The sequence below is a fragment of the Amblyomma mixtum genome, chromosome 1 (genome assembly GCF_055824585.1).
Source record: "Amblyomma mixtum isolate Tamu chromosome 1, ASM5582458v1, whole genome shotgun sequence".
NCBI classification, from domain to species: Eukaryota; Metazoa; Arthropoda; class Arachnida; order Ixodida; family Ixodidae; genus Amblyomma; species Amblyomma mixtum.
Genome location: NC_143012.1, coordinates 264,076,745 through 264,097,119, shown reverse-complemented (window position 1 = coordinate 264,097,119; position 20,375 = coordinate 264,076,745). Strand labels below are relative to the sequence as shown.

Here is a 20,375-nt window from a genome sequence, read left to right as displayed (position 1 = left end):
ACTCATAAAATGCTGTTCTTATGTAGTAATGGTGGCCTGGTTTTGTAAATGGTGTGCAGACGCTACATTGCAAAGAAAAGTATTTCCCTTTGCACCAATTCGTTAAGTGACGTGAGAGTGTATAAAAGCACAATAGAAGAAAAAGAGCGGGATACGTGGAAAGTTACCAAAAGCTTGAATAATGCAAGATGAGAGGGTTAACGCAGATGTAATCGACATAATTTTCGGGCTACTTTTGAAGACTAAAAGTTTTGTTTTAGCGTGATGAATGGCTAACTGGTTATAGCCACATCTTTTCGATACATTAATCAAAACCGCAGTTAATTCAAAAAACGTATTGTTATCGAACCTGCTAGATAACGACATGGCAGTATACGCAGTGTATAAGCACAGTGAGCTAAACTAATACGATTAGTAACCTCATTAATAGATAGTATGAATAGTAAACGTCATGAAATGGAACACAGAGGAACACTGATTAGTTTTAGCTTGGGATTCTGATCCACCGTTATTAATTATTATTTTAAGATATTTGCTTATTTGTTTTCTCTTTCACTGTCGACTCTCCCTCAACCGAGCAGCAGAGAAAACGTTGCAGCGTAAAATAATTATTTTCTTAAGCAAATAGCGAATATAATTAAGCAAACATGCTGATATTTGTTCGTTACAAGAGCGCACATTTACTTCCGGTTAGCCATTACGTACGTGAGCAGATGATATTCGCTCCAATTTTTCCTAACATTTCTCGGCCGTAAATTTTTAGGGCGGTTTTTTGGAGCCTAAGCCAATATTAAATATGCCGAAGCTCGATTTCGGACGGTTGCAGTTGCTTTGTGCACTGCGCAAGAAGGATTCGCCGGCAAAAAAAGCCACGCACTTTCATCAATGTACACTCAAAGTGTCCTGGTTCAAAACGCTGGCGTGTATGCCTCCATGAAGTAACCCGAAAAGTTAAACCAGTAATATTTGAGATTAAAAAGCATCGACACTTTTATTTGACCCAGTATAGGAAGTTTTCGCCATTAATTAACATCGTTTATTGCGTGTGCACTAAAAACTAACGCCTGACATTACAACTATTATGCGCATTTGTATCTACCACAAAAGCACTGGTATGAGCCTTTAATTCCTTGTCTTTCATGTACTGAACGGTGCAAGAGGTATTCTTCAAGTGTCGTGATGCCTAGGGTGGTTATAGTTTTCGAAGATATATGTATTTATATTTCATCTCCTGAGTCTTTTGCCGTTCCAAAATTTTGGGTCCCCAAGACATCGGTCATAAGAATGAAGAAGTCGCTGCGGTGATTTTCTTAAAATCCAGTAGTTTTTGCAGGCTTCTTCGGAGGCTGGTTGCTGACATCGACTGCTCCGCAGATGTTGCCGCTGTGTGTAAGTTTTGTGAGCCGTGATTCCGCGTCTCGAGCGCCGTTTGTGTTGGCGAGAAAATCTGTGCGCATCGCATTCCAGTAAAATCCGGTACACAAATACGGCCACCATAATCTCTGTGAATGCCAAATGCGCGCGTCATCGCTCGTGCACTTCTCGTCCACGAATGTAACGTTGTAAGGTTCTCTGCTTCCTGATAAGCGCCTGAGTTCGCCCTCAATAATATAAATTTTATTTAATTTTTTTGGCACCATATTTATCTACATCCTAAGCTTAATTCACTCCGTGTCTTTGCCACTACTGAGCAGTATGTTATGTTGCAAACAATAATTTCCCTTCTCATAAAATGCAATACCATTGCATTCTTGCATGCTGATAGTGGCTTGTATTTGCCGCCAGTTAAAAAAATCGAGGACGAAGAGGCTAGACGCAAACGGGAGGAGAAGTCGAATAAAAGTGGCGCGACTGAAAATTTGGGATGCCGTAATAAATAGCCACTTGCAAGCAATACTCAAGATAGATTTTTTTCTTGGCTTGGGTAAGCGCGAACATTATAATGTTCGAGACAAAAAATAATGTACCTGCATTCACTTGGTTTGCCGATGTGGAGAAAGCACGTTTATTTTCAAAAATTACAGAAAAATGCCGCGTACCAATGTACGCTGACAAGCTTTGACAGAAAAGAACAATGTATCTCATGAAGCGAACTAATATAACATCTCCGTGTAGCAGAGTAGCGATAAAAAAAAGATATATCTCCACGTGCACGAGCAAACCGTCGTATCAAAAAGTAAAAACAGAAACAACCTAGAATCTCCAAACATGGCAGTCTTTTTCAACACACCGTGGACGAGCAGCAGGTGCACCTTTCATCCCAGTTCTCACGACCGATTATTTGAGCTCAGAGCGCGCCCACTGGTTGGAAGCTTCACTGTTGAGGACCTCCATTTGGTTGTTTCACCTCTTTTCTTCTTTCCGCTAAGCAGAAACTTATCAAACAAAGGAAGAAAGGGAAATAGAAAAAGAATGTTTGTATTTTTAGTGATTCATTTACTTACTCACGTTTTACCCTCAACCGCTCAGAATCGATTGGTAGCCAGCAAGAACAACCAACGCTAAGCTAAAGTAAAAACGACTGGGAAACTTGCTGCAATGTTACAAATCCATCAATCTGGAAAGAATATTTAGGAAACGTCTCTTCGACGTTCTAAAAAGAAAATTTGAATCATGGGTTTTTTTCACCTTTTTAAATATTTTGTTTCAGGCAGGAGCAGCTGACCTCGACTCTTGTTTTACACCGAAGAAGGGCATTAGGTTACACGCAAGTTGAAAATAAATGAATTGAACTGAATTGATGCTACCGGTTTGGACACGAAGAGCGTTCGGAGTTCGGTTTCCCTCCGCAAGCTAAAAAAAGTGTGTTTGTGTGCGTGTGTGTGCGTGTGCGTGAGTGCGTGAGGGCGTGAGTGCGTGAGTGCGTGAGTGCGTGAGTGTGTGAGTGCGTGAGTGCGTGAGTGCGTGAGTGCGTGAGTGCGTGAGTGCGTGTGTGCGTGTGTGCGTGCGCGCGCGCGTGTGCGTGCGTGCGTATGTGTTTGCGTGTGTGTGCGTGTGCGCGTTTGTGTGTATGTGTGTAATTAAATACTTCAAATAGGCCTCAGAGTACTCATTTAAGAAGTTGGAAACTGCCCTGCTAGTCTCAGAGCTCACTTCTCAGGAAGGCAATTCGGGAGTAGATGATAGGACTTACATGAACAGAAAATACGTACCCAACTGGAGTTGGTCTCCATCTGAATATATAAAGAAATGGTTCCCGCGTCAGCATTGCTCCATATTTGATCTGCGAGGTCTGCTCTTACGCAGAGCCAGGAAGCTCAGCATCTCAGTTCCGCACCATCATCAGCAATTCGCACATCCACATCCTGGTCAACGGGACGCTCAGCATACGCAGCGTCGAACCTGGGGACGCTGGACTCTACCTCTGCGAGGCCTCGAACGGCGTCGGCTCTGGAATCAGCCGCGTGCTGCAGCTCACCGTGCGCAGTGAGTTCCCTGCAAACAACCCTTAAAAGGCACATCTGGTGCTTTATACATGCCTGCGTTAGGTTACATTTCGAATTTTCAATGCTACTGAAGATGTACAGCCGGAAAAATTTTCAGCTGGCGTGCGTGACGGCCGCGTTTTCCGTGGTCCTGTAGCTTACGACGGAGCAAACTTGCGAAAATATCAAATCTAAGCACAGGCTCATTAAGCCCGTGCTTAATACTGAACTTTCTGAAAGTTTGCTTCATCCCAAAGCGCAAGAGCACAGAAAAAGCGGCCGTCGCGCACGCCAGCTAAAGATTTGGCCGGCTGTACAAGATGTTTCCAATGATACTGAAGATGTACATGGCTCTGCCATGATGCAATAGCCCTGCCACCCTGGCAAGCATAATAGATAAAGCAGGCTGTCTATACTCAAGCACACTTAAATGTAAATAAACATATATTATTCATATTATAATTCAGACAAAAAAGCCCAAACATCAGAAAGACTAAGGTCCACAGTAAGCAAACGCAGTATCAGATAGGGTCGCACTTTTGTGTGTTCGTTTTGTGATGTTTCCTGACTTGTACAACGCTCTTAATTTATCGCTAGTCTGCACATCAAGCAGTACCAGCAGAAATTAACACAGACCGCCCGTTTCGATAAAAAAAAAGGAATGTAGTGACCGCCTCACAGTAATATGTATCGCCATTGGACTGACAGCTCATTGTTTTGTTTCTGGTACCATTCACTTTTTCTTGTACTCTTCTCTCCTTTGTGGGCTGCACTTTTCATCTTCCTTTAACCGCTAGGTGCTCCTCGATTCGCTGGGAAATACACTACAGTCTCCGTAAGAAGAGGCGAAAGCGCTGAAGTGACCTGCCCTGCCCAAGGCGACCCACCCATTCGATTCCATTGGCTGAAAAACAACCTGCCGCTCAATGTGCTGAAGGAGCACAGGTGAGGATGCTTCGAGAATTGCCACTTGCGGAAATCCTCCATTCATATAAGCACTTTTGAGATATTGCGTCTACAAAAAGACGTTCTGTTTTAAACCACTCAATAACGACTTACAAATTCTGATTTACAATTTTCGCCAGGTTCAAAAGCAATAAGGTGAGAAATACTAATTGTAGCAGTCGAAGTCGGGGCGACATGTTGAAGCGTTAATACGAGCCTCGTTCTGCAGTTTTTTTTTTTAGCCGGTTTGTCTCTTGAATGTAGAAAGAAATTCTTAGTCTGTTTTTGTCGTTTTGGGAATGAATGTGAGAACTGGAGCCACCGTGCTTCATTTCTTTGCGTGTGAAGTCCTTTAGCGAACGTTAGGTTAGGCAGCGTGCCTATTATAATGCGGGCTATATTAGCTGAATTGCCGAAAACCAATGTAAACTAGCAGTTTTTTAAACTGCCCAAGGATGCCGAGATCTCGCCACACATGTATTAAAGCCCGGGGAGCTTGTTGGTCTTCCCACATCAAATAATACAAAAAATAGGCCACTCGCACCGGCTCTGCAGAGGGTTCAGAAGACCGGAGAGCTTGTTTTGCGTAAGAGCAGAACGGAAAGTGCCAAGACATCGCAGCCGTGTTGCCATTGCCGGCATAGCGAGATACAAAGCAGTTTTCTCCCTCTTACTGCTTCCAACATAGAGTAGAAAGCGAGGATTACTGCGAACTGCGCAATTTCTCCAGTATACCTAATTCAGCTACTCAGAAAGAATGTTGCTTTTGAACGAGATGAGTATACATGCTCAAAGCACTTTTTTTACGGTTTTACTTAGCTTGGCCTGTGCTTTTTTCTTCTTTTCGCAGGTACTCCAGAGTTGAGGACAGAAGCGGTGACGTCACTGTTTCCAAGATAACTATCCAGCAGGCCGAAAGATCGGACAATGCCGTCTTCACTTGCCAAGCTGCGAACGAGTTTGGGGAAGACTCCACGAGCATTCAACTAACGGTTCAAGGTAAACTAGTAAACCTGTATTTGCTCACAAAATTTGTTTTTTCGTAGTTGGCTAGCATTGCTAGTGCACTTGGAAGACAACGCGCTCTGCAAAAAATGCGGCTTAAGGGAAGCCAGAGCTTGACACCCGAAGCCAGGTAGCTGTCTTTATTGCAACGCATCAGCACATGGTGTTCTTTTTTGGCGCGATAACAAAAAGAAGAATCGCTGCTCTCTTTGTATTACTAATAGGGCCAATCAAGAATATTATTCTGAGAAAGCTGCACCTTCTTTCAGCAAAAGGCAATAGAGCAAGCAGCACAGGAAGAGAGCATCACTGCATGTTATAAACTCATCAGAAAAACACTGTGTCAGTTGAAGGGCCGCTATGATATTCACGACTTTTAAGAAAACCACCTTCTCATGTTTGAGACCTCCGCACTTGCATACGATAGTATAAGTAATCGTGTTCTGACCATTCTATAGTCTTTCTAATAATTGTAGAGGAGTTAACGTGGTTCTTTTCCTAACATATGCTGTTCGTTGCCGCTGCTGATCATATCAGCCTTACTATGAGTTGAAATCAGTAAGACAGAGTGCTGCCGCAGCGCAATGCGCCCCTCTGTCTAGAGTCGCTACAGTTTTCGTTTCTTTTAGGATGATCGCAGTGCGGCAGACAAGCACGGTTTTATAAAACCCGGATGCCGCACTAGAAACAAACACAGACTATTCCGGAAGATAGTGGCTTTCATTTAGATTGCGGTGGCACTGCGGTGCAGAATTTGCACCATTAATCACATTCCGGAAGTTTCGCCGCTCGGAAAGGAAGGAAGGGGGAAAAGTGAAAGACGAGGAGAAAGCGGAAAGGAAATGCAGCAGCTTCTGAATGGGATTCGAGCGGCGTCGGGACAGGTGACACGAAGGGGAGAATTGTCTTTGCGCCCATATGAGCTTCCTACGCACAGTAAACAGACCGGCTCTTGCGGAAGATGCTCCAAGGGTTCTCTGATTACGATGAGAAAAAATAATAAAACAGGAAGCTTTCATAGGTCCTGGCTTCTTGGTAGACATAAGGAACTGTAACAAATGTTCGTTTTATGTAGCAACAAAAAATCTCCTGAGCAGAACTAGACCGACAGTTTGCAATACGTATTCATTTTCGGTCATCCTCGCTCGCTTTACTTTATTTTTTGTTCTCGAGGCTATCTGATTAGTTCACTGTCTCACACATACTGATTTGTAAATAAGGACCTAAGTTTAGATAAAATGAACAGCTCTCGCACTGCATTAAAATTGCACTAATAGAACACAAATTCCTTCGTGATTATTTGATACGTAATAAATAAGGAAAATTGGCTTATTCTAGAAAACGTTTTGTCCTTTATATTTCATAACAATATAGACAGCTTTAGCTAATCGCATAAATATTAAATGGCGCGTTTAAAACAGGCTCAAAATTTGCAGAAAAAAAACTCGTTTGTTTATGACCTTAACGCCATTTCATGGGCCTCTTGTGACTGAAGGATGTAGTTCAGAGCGTTTCATTTCAAAAATAATTGGGCGTGCATAGTTAGCGTAAAGATGTTGGATCTTACTGATAAGGCTTTCCTGTGTGTAATGCTGTAACTGCCACGCCAAAAACTTGGGAAAGTCGGTCGACTTTGGATGTGTTTTGTCTCTATATCGCATCAATAGAAAGTTCTCGCCTATCCTAACGCATCCTCAGCATGCCTGTCGGCAAACTTAGACCTTCTTATCCTACGGTGGTTCCATCTGTGAACCAAGGTCTAGCATGTCACTGGGCCAGTAGGTCAGAGGTAACACGAATGCCAACTAACGATGTCGCGTTAAGGATAGAGCCCGGCACTTCCAATATGTGAATGACTGAGGGTTGGCAGAAGCCAAGTAAACTACAAAACAATAGTTCGATACTGCCCTTCGACCCTGCGCTGGTCCTCTTGGTACTTTTTCGTCTTGTCTTTCAGTCTTCCTTTCCTTTGTAGTTGCTTCTTTTGGAAACAATGTAGGATGCCTTATCACACATTATAAACGGCTTCTCTCTCGTCCAGATGTTCCTGATCCTCCAAGCGACGTTGACGTGCGGGAGGTGGGCAGCCGCACCGCCCGGGTCACGTGGTCTGCTCCGTTCACTGGAAACTCTCCCATCACACAGTACGTTCTTCACTGGAAGACGACCGATGGTGAGCTCCAAGTCCGTCTCAGTCCATAATTCAAAACTTTGAGCCAATTCTCGTCCATATTAATTAAATCTCATGTTTCCTTGGTTAAAAAAAGTCCTGCACCGTCAAGGGCCTAAATGCAGGCTTTCTGCGGCGGCCATTTCACTTAGATAACTACTGCATTCTCTTGTTCACATGCAGCGCAATGTCTGCAGATAAGGGTATTTTATTGTGCATGGAACCAACCCATGAAATCTTGGTCATGATTATGAGATACAAACTAAGTTGTCTTTATCCCGTTTTGTTGCAATAGAAGTGGAGACTTCGCCTGAGAAGAAAAAGCGCTGTGCCACTTTGACAACTTCAAGCTTCCTTGGCCAATGCAGAAGTGCCGCCTGGACACTTTGCAGTTTAGAGCCCAGTTGTAGTTCCACGTGGCATCACAGGCGTGTGGGTTGCGCAGAACGTGCTAAAGGCCGAACGATTCTATACAGCTACAACCTTTTCAGTGACAACAACAAAGGCGCACAAGAGGTGTATGTTATCTGTTTATCCGCGCATTGGAAGGAACATAGAGCGAGTTCTCGTGCGGGTTTATGTCTTGGCGGAAGAGATATCTACGAGATAGGAGCAGGTTCTTACTATTGCGGTCATTTTCGAGGCATTGTGCTTTGCACGAATTAAAACCTCATTTGCCAGATCTGGTTAGGTTTTCACCTTGGAAGCCAATGTAAAGACGCTATTTTTTTTACCACGCGCTGCAGGCTTCTAGGTATGTGAAAAGAACCGTTTAATGTATTTTAAATCGGGTTGTCATGAAAACGTTTATTTCTCAATATAAACTGCCCTCATTACTCTTGTCCCGCTTTGTCAGGATTGTCGATTAGATTATAAAAAAAATATCTGAATATTTCCTGCTTGATGTCTGAGCAAATAAGGTCAGTTTGGTTTCTGAGATATAAGAATCGGGCAAAACAAGTAGCACCTTAGTGCTTCAAGAAATTACTGAGGCCCGCAATTATAAATAATGTGCGAAAAACTCTGTGAACTTCAAGAAGCAATGTTCAAAACGCCCATGGACATGAAGCAGGTACGGTAACATTGCGACGCGCGTGCGGTGGCTCATCGCTTTTAGAGCGCTCGGCTGCCGACCCGAAACACGTGTGTTCGGTCCCGCCAGCTGTGGTCACATCTCCGTGGAGCGAAAACGCTTCATGCTCGTGTTCTGTGCGATGTCAACGGACGTAAAATAACCCTTGGTGGCCGAAATTATCTGGGACCTTCCACTACGGCATCCATCACAGCCTGAGTTTTTGGCAACGTTAAACCCCTTAAATCAATAGTAATTAAAATATTGCGCTCATTATACAGTGAAGAGAGTAACTGAGATGACAGAAGTCACAGCCTGGATGAACGGTTGAATTTCTTACAAGTGCTTCACACAAGCTTTTGTTCTGTTATGCTCCGCTAGCTTTTTGGAAGCGATCATGTCGTCTTCGGCGGATTGTATTTTGTGCAGTTAGTGCAATATACTCTCCAGGACCCCGTCCCCGCTCCCCGTACACACGAAATAAAAGATCAGGCGAGAAAGCTCACTACTGTAACGCCGTTTGTGACAGTCATTAAGACTGAGTGTTTATAATAAGGTCTTCAAATGTCCTTTTGCAACGACTTCGAGAGAAACAACATTTGAAAATAGCCATACAAAAAACATTAAGATTTTCGACCTCCTGTGCTAAGAAATGACAGACGGAGCAGGGTCTCGTGGGCTGCATAAGGTGCAAAGCGAAAAATGCGCAATTTAGAGTCAGTTTCTTCGCTCACCAAAGCCAGCTAATTGACTGTCCGGCTTGGACACTATTCTTGGTATCTGTGCTTAGCTGGTCACTCACTGCTCTGACTCCAGCATACCCATTTCGCTTCAATTCAGTTGCCTTTCAGAAGGGGCCGAAGTGCATTATTAGGATCACAAAGTTAGGCGTTACTTAAGCAACAGCTATAGCAGTCGCAACAAGAGAACAGATTTATTCATGCAGTCAGTCTAAAAGAAAGCAGAGGAACAGGACAAAACAAACAATCAATGCGAGATTTAAAGATATATCAAGGACTGCCTCCATTAAATTACTTTGAAAAATACACGGGCCATAATGGATGTGATGCGTAGTGTATGCGTAGTGTGTGCGTTAGCATGCGGGATCAGATTTTGTGCGGCATTTTTTTTTTCACGAACTGATTGCATTCACAACAATGACATCTTAAGTTCTATGTTGCCTTGCTGCGTTGATTCAAAACTCTCTTTGGTCGACTGATAGTAAAACACGAGGCACGGAAGGCTGCACCGATGGCCAAGGGGCCTAAGCAGCGGCCAGCTAAACTAGTCTGTTCTCACCGCCGCGGTTTCAAGTTCCGCTTGAAAGCAATAGTTTGGTATGTTTTCATTCTGCGTTCTAGGACTCAGGCCACCGACAGAGGGCCTCAGCCAGGTTTCCACTCGCATAAGCGTTTTAATGTTAACAAATTAATAATTTGCGGAGAAAGTGACAACACGAGATTCATTTAGAGGCTCATGCGAAACTTGCGGAGACCATGACTACGAACCAGTTTGGGATTACTGGGTGACCTAGACAGTGATTGATCTTCGTCCATCATCGTGATGAGAGTTTTCAGGCGCTTTCATTTCATTTTTTTTTTAAAGAAAGACAATAAAAAGTTTGTCGTAATTGAAGTTCCCACTCTTGGCACGTACTTTACCCAGAAAATTATCAAAACTTGACCAAAACGTGTAATAAGTGTAACAGAACCATAGGCAAAATAATCTCAAATTTTAAACACTGGCACGTCGAAATAGCTTTACAAAATCCGTTCCCTGAATACTTAGCTAAATGATGCCTATTGCTCTTCCGGTGAAATAAACACCGATTAAAAATCTTTGGAATTTTACCGTCGTTTTTTAGGTATATACTCTTCTTGCTGTTTTTTACCCAGCTGATCAAATAACACTGCTCTGTCTCCTAGTGTCGCCGCGTTCCAATCGTTTCTCTTCATACGTACTTTTTCCGCTATCATCTCTAAAGCCATATTTTAACCAAGAAGGAAAGAAGATTTTTACTGCAGCCAGGCAAAATATGTACAATTAAGGTGCTTACGTCGAACCGCAAGGCCAGAAAAGTGCTACCGTTGCCGCAGGCGAATGGAATAAGGAGCATAACTTGTATGCAGTTTCACGTCCTTGGGAAGCAAATAAGACCACATTAGCTCTCTTTAGTATTCTATTTCACGACAGTTTTTGACCATCTTCGGAGAGAACAATACGATGATAGCTCTCGTGAACTGCTGCATGTGTTTTGGTTGGAAAACTCTTAAGGAAGCGCACAGAAAATGCGCTCTTAGAGCGAAATATCAGCCTATCGTTGAGCCCATCGAACGTCACTTGGTCGCTAGCCGCTGAAATATGAGAGCAGGCTATGATTATAGGTCGTTGTGCCGATCAATACTGCTTTATAATGTGGTTGCAGATAGCCGCGTTGCCCTTTCTAGTCCTTGTTCGTACACGCCATTAATGTTTAGTTCCGTCGTTCGCCCTCAACTCAGCGCCATATTTACGAGAGCGCCGTGCCGTACATAGTGAATGACTGAAGATTGTATGTGATGAATCCCAAAATAATCGCCTAATGGACATTCTGGTCTATATGTTTTCGTCGAACACGCAGCATTAAACTGGCAGCTGAAGTTTTGTGTCTTTCTTAGTTCCAAGGCTTCGACGAGTAGCCCTGATGCTTGTTTAGAGCTTCTTCGAAAACGGGAATTCATATTGTTTTGTCGCGCAACAAACAGCCACCGCCGCGCACCCTTTTCGAAAAGCGCTCCGCGAAGCGATGTACATCACTAAGTGGTACATCGGAACTTTTCGGGGCAATTGAGTTATTTAAAGAGACCCACCTGCGTTGCCGCCGAGGTTCTACCGAAAGCGGATCGCATCTGTTGTGAGCGGTTGTTAAGTCGCCGCTTCAGTAAAAAAGACGTTGCGCAGAAATGAAAAGCCATTTGCTATAAAGATTCACCTGATACTTAAGAAAACCAGCTCTGAGTCTGCAATAACTTCCGATGCATACGGGGATGATGAAATAAAAAAAAAAACGTTTTCAAACGCGAAAGAGCTTTAAAGCAGGAACTAGAGACGTCAAAGAAAAACAACATACAGAATGCTCAGAAAATACTTACATCAGCAAATAAAAAGCAAAATTATTGCTCACCGTGCTCTTCGTCTCAAAGGGTGTGGTCCGCTGCGAGTTTGTACTCGGCAAAGAAATAGTGAACACTCAAGTTTACGCGCAAGTGCTCTAGCGAGTGAGATGAAGGGTGCGTCGCGTCTGAAGGGAGATCGCCGGTACCTGGATACTCCACCGCGACAGTGCGCCCAGGCACAAGTATAGCCTGCGCTACATGCGACGATATTTTCCGGCGATTATCGCGCGGCAGAAAAAACCGCCGTGGCGGGACGCTGGACGTTCGCGGTCCGCGCAACATAGAGCGAACAAGCAGTGAAAACCGCCCCAGTGTGGCCAGAGGGGGCACTATTGCTTCAGTCACCACGAAATGTACGAACAAGGTTTTATATTCTGCTTTCTTCTGTTCTCATTCACAGACTACACATTAAAAGTCTTACAATTCTGTCATGAAAGAATTTTAGGTGCGCTAAAAATTGTCTCACTGTTTTTTGCTTGTTCAGCGGAGGAAGTGGGCTGGAAATATTTAGTTATGGGAAAGATGGAAATAGTTCAAGTGGCTTCGGCACTCTTCCTGAAGACTTCCAGGAGAGATACCGTGCATGCGAAGAAGCGCTGGAAACGATGTGTTCAAGAGAAATATTGTTGTTATCAATATTTCTAAGCAATTTTTTGCATATATGCAATAAATTTTATTTTACGACTATATTACGGACACGTTTTTATTGCAAATGGTACTTTATAATTAAGATGCGCATTTTATAAGTTCAGTAAATAGTTTGTGCGTGAAATATTCCTCAATAAAGCATTAGAAAAGTGTGTTTGAATAGAACGCAGAAAAACTCACAAATGAGGCCTCAGAACCGTATATGTTTAAGTGCATTATGATAATCTCATCGAACGTATAATAATCACGGCAGTTATGATTCTTTCACCAGTGTTTGCATTTTGGGAAAAGTAAAGCTCGCGGATTAGTTCCATTCACTAGCTATTTAACTGAGACGGAAAAAGCAAAAAAGCTTCAGTAATTTATTTCCTCGCGTTTCCTTGTTTTTTTGTTTATATCAAAAGCAATTAATTTAAAAACGAGCTATTCGCCAGTGGCAGGCAGACACTTCAAGTACTTCTTTTATTTTTACCGGCATATGGGAACCGAAGAAAATGAACGCAAAGAAGTTTACGTATGGCTCGTTTCAGCAAAAAGACGAGACAAATTCCTATAGCTCGAAGTAAAAACAAAGCGGAATGTGCGCACGTTAAGTAGTCGTTCGCAGACTGATCAGCGAAAATGGACGGGGCCTGCGCCGGTGTATTGGCCAGTAAAGCATTGGGTGGGATTTAGGGCTTTACCGAAGAAGTAGCGCTGGCGAACGAGAAGGCAGTGGTTCAGCGCACGCGAAAGCTCTAATGAAATGAAACAGGTGGTGATTATCATGTCGAAGATACTCGAAGGCGGGGAATGTACTTTGCGTAAAAAGAAAAGGTATAACATCTTAGTTTTACTTTCCAGGGGCCTCAGTCCTCATCTGTCAGGTTTGACATCTGTAGTGAAGCGTTTTGGATGAAGTATATGCACAGCGTCGCTTTTGCAAATTCAGTCAGAAATGCATATTCTGCCTTAATGCTTATTTTTGGTTTAGTTGAGGGAGATAATCAGAGAAAAAAGGAACGCAGAAAGAAAAAGCTTTATCGCCTGCAATTGCTAAAAGCAACTTGTTTTTCTTTGGTCTCTCTGGGTGTATCCGAAAGAATAATTATTTTATTTTGGGTGGAAGAATGATTTTAAATGCGTGGCAACATGATATGTATTTACCTAAATGCCGCATCATCTTCTTATGCAATTAAAATTCAAAGCTTCACGAAAATATATTGCTTATGGGGTTTCCAGTTGCCGCTGAGTGCATAAGGTTTTGTGGGCAGAGCTTATCTAGCTGAGGATGCTGCGCAGCGGTTTAAGTCAGAAGGCTTTTAAGTTGGATGAGGAAAAGGCCGGTCCCATATATTTCTTTCTTATGCACTCTGGTGTTATAATTTGTATTGATAAGAGTGCATGCTTGTTTTGTTTCTGTTGATTTCAATCAGTGCACGAGGGCATCAAAAGAAAAACAATAACAAAAGAATTGCATAAAAAATGATCTGATTACCCTTGATCGCGCAAGGGCCGCCCGAGTTTTTCAGCCATATTGACCCTGGTTTGTTCCCGATGAACGCTGTGCCCGCCTTTGTTGCGTCACTGGCAGTGAGGCCACGATCGTGATTTCTGCTTATGTGTCTGACTTTTTCAAGCAGGAACGAAAAAAACTAGTGAATAGAAGATAAGAAAAAAATATGTGATTGTCAGGAAAGACAGTTTTCAATGCGTTTCTTTCTCTTTATTCCTTTATATCCTTCTCTGTTGGAGAGATGGCGCAATGGGTCACGAAATACTAAACATGAAGGGGTAAAAATTTGAGGCACTGTGCAATCAGACCATTTGCCTTAAGGCCCCATTTCTCTTGTTTCTTATCGTGGAAAACACTTTGAATATTAACGTTGAAGTTAAAACATGAGCCTCTTTCGCTAGGTAGCGAAATCACTGCATAGAAAAACGCAAGAATAAAAGCCTTTTACCGTTTAAAGGCTTTCATGTGCTTTTTGCTACGAAATAATTATTTTGGTACACGGCTTAAAAATAATTCGCTTACATCTTCCGCTCCCCCTTACGCTTATTTCACGCCCCTATTTCTGTTGCAAGACGCGTTGCCCCACTGGTTATTGCTTTTTTCAGAAATGTGGAGAGTTGGGCTTGTTGGTTTAAGATGATGATAGAAACAGGGCTGACACTGTGTTGTGTTCTTGCCTCGTCCTGTGTCAGCGCTGTTTCTACCATGCTGCTATTTCAGGCATGTGGCAGGACACCCTGACGGTATCCGGCCTGGAGACGAAAGCCACCGTTCGCGGACTGCTGCCGACCACCGCCTACCAGTTGCGGGTGCGAGCTGACAACGTTCTAGGCATCAGTGACTACAGCAGCTCCGTTGAATTCACTACATCTAAGGAACGTAAGTGTTGTTGATGTCACTGAGAAACTGTGGCCATGTCATGTGTCTTGCGTCGTGGTGTGTCTTGCATGTGTTGTGTATCGCACGAAAGCCATTTGTGTAAAGCCTTTAATGCACTGACTGTGGCGGCCGGAAGAAGCTAGGCAGCCGACGTCCGCCTTTCCCTCTATCCTTCTGTGAAGAAATCAAGGGGTTGTCGGCAGCGAGATTTGAGCTGGCTTCAAAACATGCTTTGCTTATTGTGCTTCGGGAATCAAAAAGCCATCGTTTTCCCTTTTTACCCTCTCCTTACAAACTCTTAGTTTCGCTTGCGTACAGGCGACCACAAAAAGAACTGAGCAACGATTGTTTTAAAGGAAAGACTAGATTAAGGCGGCATCTAAACTGTGTAATTGAGCGAAATGCCTAATATTTTTACGACAAAATGAGCTGAAGTGGAAGAGGAACGGCTATAAACCGTTGAGAAAACAGCTTCGAAATGAAGCCTGCGAATCAAAGGCCTCTGTAAAAGTTGATGGGCGAATCCGTCGGGAAGGCAAGACTGACGGAAGTTAAATGTCACTAAACCCAAGGGCCATAGGGGACATCTTTTTAATTTCTAGTTTTCATCTATGGCAGATTAATGAAAGCAGAAGAAAAAACAGCCACATGCCGAAAGTGTGATTCGAGTCCCCTACCTCCGTATTTCGGGTCCGATGCGCTACCAACTGAGCTATGGCGACGTCTGTCCAATCTTCTGCTTTCGGCAGTATTTACGTGTTGTGTAACCAAACCTGGAGAGTGTCCACCAGCGCCACCCTCCTCCATAGCGGCGCACGTAATATGTCCTCTATTACCGCGAGTGCTAAGTAGAAGCGTGGTCGAACGGTAAGGGCGAAAGCTGTGCGAGAACCCTCTTAGGCTACCATTGGAATCAAGACTGCCAGATTTGAGGCCCTTGATGAACTATTCAGCAGACAAGGTAATCAAGAGAGCTGGTCGTTATTACATACATGACGAAAGCCAGCAGTCACTGAAGCAAAGTCGTACAGGGGGTGTTTTTTTTTAATTTGTAGTTTTAATCCATGGGATATTAAAAATGCAGGAAAAAAAACTACCACACACCGTCGCTGGGATCCAAATCTATGACCTCTGGAGAAGCAATATGGTAAGCAAACACTGAGGGACTAAAAAACAAGCAGAACTCTGAAGGACTGAAAAGCAAAGCTATCGAATCCCAAACCAACGTTAATGACTTCAACACGACATTGCCGCAAATTTATAAGCGCGAGAAAAAAAGAGACCTAAGGCGCACCTCCCAGCTACTGCTAGACGCGGACCTTCGGCATGTACTGAAGGAGGTGATAAGGCTAAAAGAGCCAGTACTTCGACAAACGCAATCAACACCAGTCAAAAAAGCATAGTTAAGGAAATAGGACGCTTTTTTGTTTGATTGCTTTAGGCTGGCGGGAGACATCCCTTCGCTTGTTGTTACAGTGGGCGTGGTTGTAAACAGCTCCAATTGGAGGTTGTTATAGAGGCAACAAACATTATTGTCGAGGTGTTCGTAACTGCACGATTCTGCTAAAGTTCACGGCGTGTAAGTCGCTTAAACACGACTGTTTATTTTCTTTAGGTGTCTTCTTTCACATGTTTTATCGCAGTACTAGCTCTCCAGCGCAAAGCTCTGTGCTAACGTTGCAACCAGAATGACCGTGAGCTTTCTGCCACAAGTACCCAGCCTATGTCACTCAGTTGAGGATGAGTACGGGTGATTGGCCAATGTTTAGCAAAAACAAAATATTCTGGCCCGAAATGCACACTTAGTACAGCAGCTGATTCAAATGATAGTTTTTTTTTCTGTGCATCAGCAAAGCTTGTCCAAATATGCCTCTGCCGAAGGTGTCACTACGCGAGTGACCGCAAATTTCCGCCATGGTACATTTATCTTTTTATTTTTCTCTTTTCTTGCGGCTGTGGTTGGAGGAAAAAACTGCGCGAAGAGAGTCCATGAAGCATATACTGCTCCATCAGCGCAATCAGCTTTAGCTTTCAGCCTCTCTTATAATTTAGGCTGTTCATCATGATAAGCAGCTTTGGCAGTCATTTAATTTTTCCGCAAAATATGTTCCTGTTAATTAGCACCGCAAGAGTATACGATAAAGCTAGCACGAACGTAAATTATTAAGAGTGCTTTAATGGCGCAGTGCGAACTCCGGAAAGTGCAGCGAATGCCTGAGAGCGCCGACTAAACGAGAAAAGGTAGCCGATGCAAAAATAACCACTTTTCAGGACGTTAAACTCTTAAGGGTCAAGTTCTGGACTGCGCTGGCTCGCTCAGCAGCGCAGCTCCTTTGCTAGAGGTTTCGTGAAGTCATCAGTCTTTTCAGAGCCCTGAAATGCACTTAAGTTTCGCTCTTTAACTATGGCTGGTTCGGACACCCGCTTCGCTCAGTGTAAATTTTGACGAACTTAATTAAGCAAACCCTTGCTTTCCCTTTTATTTTATCAAATTATACAGTGTAGCCCTGGGCCCATGGTCAGTGGCGCAGTCTGGCTAGCTCCACTATATCGTTTGCGAAGCTTAACAAAAATTGAGTTAATGAACGATAGAAATGCAGCGACAAAGCAGGTTTCTACTTTCGCTAGAGATTGCTGTATTCCACTGTGAACGAGTAAATGGTTTTACAGTTATTAACGACATAACTGTTTTTACCTGATATAAAAAAATCTAAATGAAGGAGTTACGGTTCACGCCATTTTCAAAATAATGCAAATACTCGTAATATTCCTCTAGAGAACAGCGTAAAAAAGCAATATATTTTAGGATAAGTCACAGCTTCATTCTCATAGGATCGGTTAGTGGGAGAGACATATGGAGGCAGGTGAACTACAGGCCTCTCAACTTTTTGAGCAGGCAGCCTATCTGTTCTAAGTGTGAGCGGCCCTTTTTAGGATAAGTTTATAACCTGTGAAAAAAGATAAATGGCCATGAAAACACATCCGCCTGCCGTGCTAAGGGAACGGTGATGTGAGCTGTCTACAGCGCAGAAAAATATTCAGAAATTTGATGGCGGACTTCAAGAGCATATTGGCGCATTTTTTTTCCGGCTAATGAGCTTGTTCTCACTAACGAGTGACAGAGAGGGCGAGTATATAAAATTGATTATTCGCTCATCACTAGCATAAATAACTGGCAGCATTTCCCTCGACACGATGAGTTCATTGTTTTTAAACCGGGACTGTAAGTGATATACATAGTCTGGATACGTAGAAAGTTTTTCTTGCAACATCAACACTGTTCTCATTATTTCAATTAAAACTTACTCCCGCTAAGAAAGAATTACCTTGTTGTGGTATTTCCGCGAACCTTTAACTGGGCCTTTTGCAGAAGAGATGCAGTGCGATGGTGACAGGGCATAGTGAGAGACACGTATCTCTTCGCTATATCAGAGCAACAAGCCTTCAGGGCCACTTCTAGAACATTTCTCTGCTTGCTAGTTTTTCCTACAGAATTAATCTGCTGAATCAAAGCTCGACGCATATATAAATGTAACAAGTGTTGATCTGTATGACTGGAACAATAACAATTTCGTGAGGCTACGAAACTAAGAGGCTAATGAGCACTGCGATACGGCTGTAGCGTTCTGTGTGAGCTGCGAGCTGTTTGGCAATGTGTGCTTAGCCGACAACGATATGTAGTGTAAAATTCAGTTCTTTATGTAATGGGAAAAAATGCATTTCTTGAGTACGTGCAAGGAGCTGTAACCCAGAAAGCCAAAAAATAGAACCGGAAAGGGAAGGCAAAAAAAGGAACACTAAGATAAACGCTGGGCTAAGCTTACTACACCGCCTGGATTTTAGTTCAAGTAAAAATTTGAACCTAAAACCTGCGATAGTGAGACAAGTGTTGCCATTTTATATAGATATTTCAGCTCAGCTGTGAGATGACACTGCCGTTATTCGACATGGACTGAAAGATCTTTAGTATTCTGTTTTAAGTTCTTCTGTGCGAAGTTAGAGCCTGATCGAAATGGGTTGACCCTGGCACATAATATTGTTTTACTTTGGCAAAGACGCGCTAGTTATCAGTACCACTTAACATAAGCGTGGTATATAGGCATATGAAATCGAACTTTTACCTAATCTCATTGAGTGAACTGGCGGTAGCAAAAATGAAGAAAACATTAGACTTGTAACTGCCTATCATTATAGAAGAAAACGATTGCATGAAACAGTGAGACAGAAAAGAACAAAATATATCAATGAAGCTGGGAGTAATAAAGCAATCTTGTTGAAAAGCCACCTTCTTCCAATGATGCAGGAAATACTTATTCAACTGGACGTGTTTTTTGCTGTGGCTGCTCTGCTTGGCGTTTTTAAACGGATCGTCATTGAGTTTTTTTTTTTTCGCAGCTCCCCGGTTCCCACCAAAGAACGTCCAAGCGACTTCAATGAACACAAGGACCATATCCGTTTCATTCGACGTGAGTATTCGTTTGCGATCGGGTTCCAATACAAATATACTCAAACTAGGATTTTCTACACATTTGTCGCTTTTATGCGGAATTTCCGCCCAAAGTTTTCTCATATGCAGGCTGTACAAATTAAAATCAAAATAAAGCTTACAACAGCGCTCTGTCGCCGCAGCGAACTATCGAAACCCAACAGTTCCTTCTGTCCTGTCGTTTTCTTATTCATAATCTTTCAGGGTCTGAGACACTCTTGAGTTCAAATATCCAAAGCTGCAAATGTGGCCCGGCATGTTTAATTATTGAGCTGTCTTGAACTTTGGAGCTACTCATGCGGGTTGGGGGACCCAGTGTTTTACTTAAAAATGCTCCTCAACGACTGTGCTCTTCGTTCAGTTCATTGCTGATAATTATTCGAAGTAATTTTACTCCGTACCCGTTCTTTACATTCACTGGCTAGCGCTTCCAGCGACGCGTCGGATTTCCATTCTGGGAGGTTTCACAACGTCCGACCGAGAAATCTTCGTTCGCGGAATTCGCAGATCCACATTTTTGTGTCGTTCCTTCTAAGAAAGCAAATACGACACGATTCTCGCATTTCAGCTTTCTGACATTATGTGCAGAATGACGGCGACTGTCCAGGGATTTTGAAAATCGCTTTTATTCGGGAAGTCAATTTCTGAGTCTCATGTCTTTCTTTTCTTGGCAGGGCCGTTATATATAGCGGTCAGATGACTAAGTGCGATGAGTGTGCCATATCCTATATGTGCGTGAATAAGAACTAATATCCGTCTAGCTACTTTATTCGTGCCCCATGAAGGGCTGCACTTTGTTCGTCACGTTTTTGTCTGGCAAGCTTTAAGATGCAAGCGTGATTAAACTGATTGCAGCCAGTATGTGCTGATGAATACAGAACCGAATGAAAACGGACTCAAATATTCGGAAATAAATATTTCATATTGTCGCTTGTGTTCATCAAGGATTTATTTTTGCGGTCTAGTGAATGCTTAGTGTGATAAAAAAAAGTATGTAAAATGTTTTATGCATAATTCTCTTTTGAGACAGCGTTGTTATTGCAATCTGAGCGGAAATGCAGATTCTAAAAGTTCAGAGGAAGCCAAGACATCAAA

At 43.0% G+C, this 20,375-nt stretch overlaps 1 protein-coding gene across 3 annotated transcripts in view; it reads left to right on the top strand.

Moving 5' to 3' along the window:
* LOC149371602 (cell adhesion molecule Dscam1-like) overlaps positions 1 to 20,375 on the top strand; it is a 246,127-nt gene that overhangs the window by 206,375 nt on the left and 19,377 nt on the right. For all 3 annotated transcript variants that reach the window (XM_089565866.1, XM_089565864.1, XM_089565865.1), the window contains 6 exons: positions 3,247 to 3,426; positions 4,223 to 4,370; positions 5,221 to 5,369; positions 7,417 to 7,548; positions 14,636 to 14,794; positions 19,190 to 19,260. In XM_089565866.1, coding sequence (XP_089421992.1) covers positions 3,247 to 3,426; positions 4,223 to 4,370; positions 5,221 to 5,369; positions 7,417 to 7,548; positions 14,636 to 14,794; positions 19,190 to 19,260 — 839 coding nt within the window. The remainder of the gene's footprint in view (positions 1 to 3,246; positions 3,427 to 4,222; positions 4,371 to 5,220; positions 5,370 to 7,416; positions 7,549 to 14,635; positions 14,795 to 19,189; positions 19,261 to 20,375) is intronic.